Below are 7,799 nucleotides of genomic sequence, written 5' to 3'. Positions count from 1 at the left end.
TTTTTTACATGGGTTGTTATGTGGATCATTGATACTTGTGATGACTAGACAACCAATTAGTTGAAGAAGAAAAAAGGAAAATATTTAGATAGTAGATCTCATTCTAGAAGATTCTATAGATTCCTTTAAATAGGTAGATGTAGACCCTATTTCTATAATATAGAGTGATATGTCAAAGAAGATAGTGTGAATTATGAGAAGGAAGTGAAGGAGATAAGTTTTGGATGCAGCAAGATAAAGTTGTAGAGAAAATAGAGTTAGCAACCTAATGAAGTAGTGAAGGACAAAGAAAAGCTATATCACATAAGAGATCTAATCAGAGAATGGAAGGAGGAGATATGTAATCATTAATTGTAACTACAGACTGAAGGATCATGTACTAAATTAGTTTTGACATATTGAATTAGGGAAAATTTGTTAACAAAGTGGTTTTAATAGATAGCTTGTAAATCTCCTAACTAAGTCCTTACTTCATTGTAAGTATAAAATCCTCTAATCAAGGTAGACCTTTAAAAATTTGAAATATTTTAATAAGGAAGCCCCCTCATAGGGTATATCATTAGAAATGATCAAAATTATAGTCCTAATAGGAAAACTTTGTTATTGCAATAGTGAATATTTGTGGGTGTCATCCCCACCCCAATTTGACCTTCACCTTGGAGGGTGTATGGAAAATACAAGTAAGCTGTTTTGAATGTTAAAAATTTTATAGATCCTAATTCACCCCTCCTCTTAGTATCTTGTTTTCTATTAAGACATCCAACATAATTATTTGTAATTTTTACCAACCCATTCTCTAGCCATAGATCTATATCATGAATTCAACTCAACATGGCTTTAATCTAGTCAATCTTGAGATTTCTCAAAAAACTTAGAGCTCATGTCAACCCTTTCCTCTCTACAATATTAAAATCACCCTTTAATACTCCACTACACAAATTTTGATATGCCAATCAAATTTCATAGGCTCTCACTTAACTAATTTTAAAAATGTAAGAACTTCATACATTGTATATCATGATAACCACATGTGGTATCATTGCTAATGCACCCATTGAGTCTACCTTCATAGAAATTTTAGGAATAATGGCATGATATTTTGGCGGAGGACAAGTGTCACTCTTCACCAATTTAACATTACTAACTTCTTTGCCTTGATTCCTTGAAGCCATTCTAAAATTTAAGGTTTGAAATTCACTTCTTGAATAACTCAACGCAAGTGACAATCAATAGTTGATGACATTAAAAAAAAAATGTTTTCTGTCACCTTTAAAATCACTTTACAAATTGCTCAAATCACTTGGGCTCTTAGAATCTAAATGTGAGGTGTGTATAATGCTTTCAAATTTTTACTATATACCTTCATTCATTCAAATTAAGGCACTCATAAATGTTTTATACATCATTAGGTGGAATCTAGCTATCTTGGTGGATATTGCAATTATTAACTTGGTCTTCACTTTACAGCTTAGTCCATACCATTTGACTCCACCAAAAAAATCAACTCAATCACTGTAAGCATTTGATTCATATTGAAATACTTGATCAATATAGATAGTATTATGAATGCTCAACACCTATTAATGCAATTGATTCTATTACTCGATTCTTTCCATAATTTTGTTTGAATGCATCTTATCTTATGCAAACATGAACTTTGTCACAATTTGTATTAGGAATTGATGTAAGATGTCTTATTTTAAATATGAAATTTAATACATACCTTACTTGATTAGGTTGAGGTAGAGTAATCACCTTGTCCTATAGAGCTTGGCATAGACCAAATTATTTACAATTCTTAACAAATACATGACTTGGCCTATATCTAGAGTGACTCAGTTATATTGATGAATGACCAAATTTTTCTTCTATATGACTAAGAATTTAACACTAATAGATGAAAAAACTAGAGAGATCAAAATTTAGATGATCTACGACATTCACTCCTTCATCCATCTTTAGAGAGTACAACTTCTTTCTTAGAAATAGCTTATTTACCAAGTATTCTCCTTTATAAATACCTTCCAACTTCTTGCACAAAGACCATGCATTTTTTTCTTTATGAACATTCAATGAATAGAATCTGTAAGGCTCAACCTTATTATTCCTCTAGCCTTTTGATCCACCAGATCCAAATCTTCCTACTTTATTCATGAAGGCTTGTTGTTAAACACAATGATCTATAGATCTTGGTCAACCAATATATCTTGAACTATAAATTTCCATAACTCATAGTTTACACCAATAAAATTTTCAATGTCTACTATCACCATCCTAATTTCTAGAAAAATATATCAAAAAAATCATATTGAAACCAAATTGATACAAATGCCTAACCCTACCAACAATGATAAAAATAAACTTGTTTGGCTTTGATACCACTTGTTAGGGAAGGTAAAGTACAAAAATGTCTTCCTAACATAAAATTTGCATGGGAAATAAAAATAAGTGAATCTAAATAAAAATATGTGCACGTAAAAGAGACTATAAAAATAATATGCACACAAGATAAACACAAAAGATTAGATTTAATGTTCAAAACCCTTTTAGGAAAAAAACCCACTACACAAGAAAATCAGTGTTGCCCTTTGTATTATAGTAACCAATATTACAATTAGCAATATACATTTATAAAAGCTCAAAAATTTTTACAATCAATCTGACTTTACACCACTTTGACACTCTACCTTCTTTAAGCCTTCATAGCTAGCCATTTCTAAGAAATTTTGAAGACATTTATTCACACTGCAAGTCATTATAGAATTTAGTATATTGACTATCACATTAAAAAATGCTATACCTTCTTCCATTAGCGCAATTATTAGCCATAATAGAATTGTGTGCCACCACATGCTCTACTCCACAAGAATCACCATTTATCATTATGCAAGAATTAGCATTGTACTAATAGAACATACTTGACATTGTACTTGGCATAGGTATTGTATAATCCTCGTCATATTGTCTTTCTTGTACTTGAACTCACAATTTTCATACTTGTAATCACCATTACCATAGTTTTACTTTTCATTTTTGTAGTCATATTTATCATTTCTACACTCATACTTGTCATCTCCCTACTCATACTCATCATCATCATACTCATACTCACCATCTTCATACTCTTACTTTCCATCCCTATACTTATGCTGACTATTGGTACAATATGCCATAACCATCGGATAAATTTTATATGCTAGAATCCCTATGATGGAATCGTGCATAAATTCTTCACCAAATAATGAGAACTATACAACCCACATATGAGTCACTCTGAACACTCTAATAAACTAAAATATGGTACTAAATTGAAATTTCTTTAAAAATTATGTAAAAACACACAAATAAAAATTGATTTTAATTTTTAGATCAATTGCTAGGTAGATTATGGTTTGGAATCTTTTACAATAGTGTAAAATTGTATTCTACTCACCATTATCCATTAGTAAGACAAAGATCCATACAAGTGGATTAGAATTTTTAAAAGATAAAATATCTTGTGTGTTATCAACTGGTGAGAATTATAGAACTTATATAATCATAGATTCCTATCTATTTACAAATAAAATATTCTTGGATATGGATGGTCCTCCTTTTTTTTGGAAGCACTTTAGGTTTATTTTCATTTTCTTTTTTGGGCTCACCACTCCTTTCACCCTATCTTTGGGCTTTGGCACTTTTATGGGCATGATGTGTTTGAGCCCCCACCCCTTCATGCTTGGGCTTCTCCTCTACTTATTTTTTCTGAGTGTTTCTAGCTGGGAAGGTTTCATTGTGATTTTTTCCCTTTTGTTTCTACTTAAGTGACTTTGAAGACCCATGGTGATCTCGATGTTTTCAGTTCCTTGACAATATCAAAATTTTATACCCTAGTGTTCATATGGGATAGTTTGTTTCTTAGTTTTCCTTTGGGAATCTTGGTGAATGATGGTAGTTTACAAGGGACCTCATTGGCTCTCATCTATGTCTAGTTAAGTGAATATATCTTCTCAAGGGTTCTTACCCATTTTAGAGTCATGTGCTTCTTAGTTTTTATGATTTGGTTGACTCTAAGATCTATTATAAGTCTACCCATAGACACTTTTATAGAGGTTAAAATTCTCCTTTGGCTCTTGTGGCATCTATTGGAGGTCTTCTAGCATGAGGGTTCTCTTTTATTCCTTCAAAACTCTAATCCTATGGAGGTGGATATGTCATCTATTAAGGGGATGATATAAATTTTAGGTGAAGCTTTTGGAAAATTGGACAAGGCCTCATTTGTTGCAAGTACTTGGAAGGTGTGTAAGTTTTGGTAGTAGTCTTCTTTGAACTTTTCTTGTCCGCACTATGTACTATATCAAAGTGGGATCCCTCTCTATGGGGGTGGAAGGGAGATACAAAGAAATTGAAGATTGACACTGAATTAAACATTCAAGGTACAAAGAAACAAACATCGAATTCAATTCTGACAAAGTTCTTCCCCAATTTAAAAATGGTACTGATTTCAAATCGATTTTTAGGAGGTACTTTAATTGGGCATCTTGGCGGAAGAAGAAGAAGAAGTGGGGAGCTTCTCTAGGTGGAGGTGAGGATTAACGTGGGGAACCACACCGCCATAGGGAATGATGGCGTTGCCGAAAAGTTTGAGGATCTGATTTTTTTCATCTCTCCCTTTGTTCTCTTCATCCTTGTCATATTTGCAGCCCCTCACACCCAAAACAATATGCTGAGGAATTATCGTCTTCTTCTCCAGCGCCCGCGCTGCCATCGCAGAAGCTTCTAACACCTGCAAATACAAACCATTATCTCAGATTCTAACAAGATTGAAATAGAAGAACTAAATTTGATTGTGTCAATGTTTTCAAATTATATTTTATTTATAGTACCATTTGGTTGCAGGCATAGGATTGCAGAATACGAATACAATATTGGAAATAGGAATGGCTATTCCAATAATAGTTTTCTTTTGGAATGGGTATAAGCTCATTTTAGAGGTAAAATAAGAATATGTATTCTGATTCTCTATTCTATTTAAGTAACCAAACAGAAAATAGAAAATGTATTCCAAAATTTCTATTCCTATTCTAGCAACTAAATGAATTTAATATTAGAAAATTGAAATAAAAGAAAGAAATTATAGCCAATTTTTGAAGATTTGATTGTGTCAATATTTCTTTAATTTCTTATTATCAGAACATAACAATATAGAAAGAAATAGTGAACAAATTCATCCTTTATATTAGATATGAAAAACTAAAATACAATTATTAATGTTTAATATTTAAACCACCTAAACAAATACTGAAATAATACCTCTCCAACGACGTACTCTAGGGTGGAAGCCATAAAGACAGTAGCTGGCCAGCGCACCTGCTTTACATGTCTTCCATTCTTCAAATACCTTCGAATTCTACCAATAGGGAATCGAACCCATGCCCTGAGGCTCTTGGACTCTCTACTCTCTACTCTCCTTCTTCTCTGCCTTCCCCCACGGGTGCTCTCTCCTACTTCTATTCTCCCATGACCAGGTCCCATCTTCTTTTTCCAAATGCGCTTTTCAAACAAATTGGTATGTAGACAGGGATTCAATTACTATTTGATATTTTTAATCTAGAAATCAAGTCTTAGTGTATGATGTTTATGTAGACCTATTAATTTATAGTAAAAGAGGACGAGGAAGGTTGGATTAGTCTAATCCATGGATAGCTACTCTAGCCAATAGAATCTCATCTTCCTTTCTTATCTTAAAAGAGTGAGCTAATAGAATCTTACCTTCCTATCTTAACCTTAAAGACCAAAATGGAATATATTCTTATCTTAAAAGAGTGAGCTAATAGAATCTTACCTTCCTATCTTATCCTTAAAGACCAAAATGGAATATATTTCTTTCTAGATATAGAAATTGTATTTTCTTGGCTTCTTCCACCTATTGGCGACATTTTTAAATGTTGCCAAGAGGTTGAGATTTTATTTATACAAATTTTGAATAGGAACTCACTTGAGTTGCACTAAAACTTCTTAAAATGTAAAATGTTAGGTGGAGAAAATTCAAGAAAGAGAGAGTTTCTATTATTCTATTTAACTAAAATAATTTCTTTATTTCTAATATTGGAATAGGATATTAAAATTGTATAGATACATAATTAGATAATAGAATTGAGATATTTGATCACTTTCTTTCTAATTTTGAAATAGGATATAAAAATAGTATAGATGTATAACTAGATTATAAAATTAGAACAGTTGAATTAGAATATAGAAAATAAAATTAGCATAGATTTGCAATTAGAATATAGAATTAGTATCGTCGATGTGATGGATTGCAGCAAACAAAGTAATTAGTGTAGCGAATTGTCCTTGAAAATAGTTGAGGGTTTTCAGAAATAATTATAAAAGAAGACTAAAATATGATGAAGATATTAAAGGACATCATCTTTTACACCTTTAGGACATCTTCCTGTATGGTCGAGTACAATTGCCTCTATATTGTCAGCATTTTAGATTAATTTCTTTTAAAAAATAAATCTGCTTCGGCTCCGTCAATATCATTGATTAGGGTTTTTACGGATCAATACACTCATTTGTTTTTTAATAAATAAATAAGTGCCACGTAATGACGTCTGCTTGGGTTAGCAGAATGAATAAGTTTTATATATACGTAAAAAAATATTATATTTATAAAATTTAAACTAATTTAACTAACCAAATCCCAATAACCACGATAATGTGAATAGTTTACTATGGTAAAGTAAGTCAAATATTAAAAAGTAGAAATTAGATGTGATAGTTTATTGTTAACTAAATCAAAAATAAGTTTTCCAATAGTGAAAAATACAGTCTAAACTATTTGAGTACATAAAATTAATATAATTTTCCTTTTCAAAGATTCCTTTCCAAATCAATTTTATTTCTATTCTACAATTATGCTTTGTTTTATTTTACAATATTATGTTTAAAAGAAAGATAATTGTTTTTAATAATATTGTGTTAAGCCTAAACACTTTATAATGGGCAAGAGCACATAATTTATTGTGGGAAGTTTGATATTGACTTGTAAAATAATTTTGGAGAAAAGGCAAAAACTAGTATAGATATCTTAAATAAATCTATCTAAAGAAATGGTGATAGATATCCACTACAAAATAATTATAATTTAATTTATTACATTCAGAATTATTTATATTTCTTTTATTTCCATTTATTTGATTTTTTACTCACTTGAACTTTTTATTTTAATTTCTAAAAAAATGAATGATTTATATTTCCAAATATTATAATTTAAATGAATGTTTTATGTGAATTAAATTATTTTAGAAAGTATGTTCTATTTATAGTAAGATTTCAACTTTTGACATGGTTGTCAAAATTATCTTAAAAGAATAAAAGTTAACACTAATACTCTCAAACCATCCCACTCCACCCATTCTGCCACTATAGAATGCCTATCGGCATTAATAAGGTTAATATATTCATGGCTTCATGCACCTTTAATTTAGTTTTCATGGTATTAGTATATTTCTTTTTTTTTTGTTACATTTTAGAGTTATTTATGTTTTGCTAAATTTCAAAATTATTATTGGTTAATCATTTTTGTCTTATACTTTGAAATTAAGTCAAACAAGTACTTATTTAATCAAATATATTCCACTTTATTTTTTTAGGTAGTAATAATGTTTAAATTAAATAATTTAGATATCTATATTTATTAATAAAACCTAAAAATTGTTTAATATTAATCATGCACATATCTATATTTATCAATAAATTCTAAAAATCTTGTCATGAAAAATGCAATATAGATGTCCAGGTCCAAAAAAGGT

The 7,799-nt window shown here is 30.2% G+C and overlaps 1 protein-coding gene across 1 annotated transcript; it reads right to left on the bottom strand.

The window, feature by feature from the left end:
- Window positions 1-4,507: 4,507 nt before the first annotated feature.
- LOC149558454 (uncharacterized) lies at window positions 4,508-5,514 on the bottom strand. The gene is made up of 2 exons (XM_089830848.1): window positions 5,293-5,514; window positions 4,508-4,765 (listed from the first exon to the last, which is right to left on the bottom strand). Exons 1-2 carry the CDS (start codon window positions 5,512-5,514, stop codon window positions 4,508-4,510), a joined length of 480 nt encoding a protein of 159 aa, XP_089686974.1.
- Window positions 5,515-7,799: the final 2,285 nt, after the last annotated feature.

This window comes from Cupressus sempervirens, chromosome 5 (assembly GCF_028749045.1).
Source record: "Cupressus sempervirens isolate cs-2001-9-10 chromosome 5, ASM2874904v1, whole genome shotgun sequence".
Taxonomy (NCBI): Eukaryota; Viridiplantae; Streptophyta; class Pinopsida; order Cupressales; family Cupressaceae; genus Cupressus; species Cupressus sempervirens.
The sequence above is the reverse complement of the archived record's forward strand: the minus strand, read 5'-3'. Positions and strand labels throughout refer to the sequence as shown.

Coding starts and splice junctions, on each gene's coding strand:
- LOC149558454 (XM_089830848.1), bottom strand. CDS start 5,514: ATGGGACCTGGTCATGGGAGAATAGAAGTAGGAGAGAGCACCCGTGGG. Junction 4,766..5,292: donor TAGAGTACGTCGTTGGAGAG/GTATTATTTCAG, acceptor TTGTATTTGCAG/GTGTTAGAAGCTTCTGCGAT.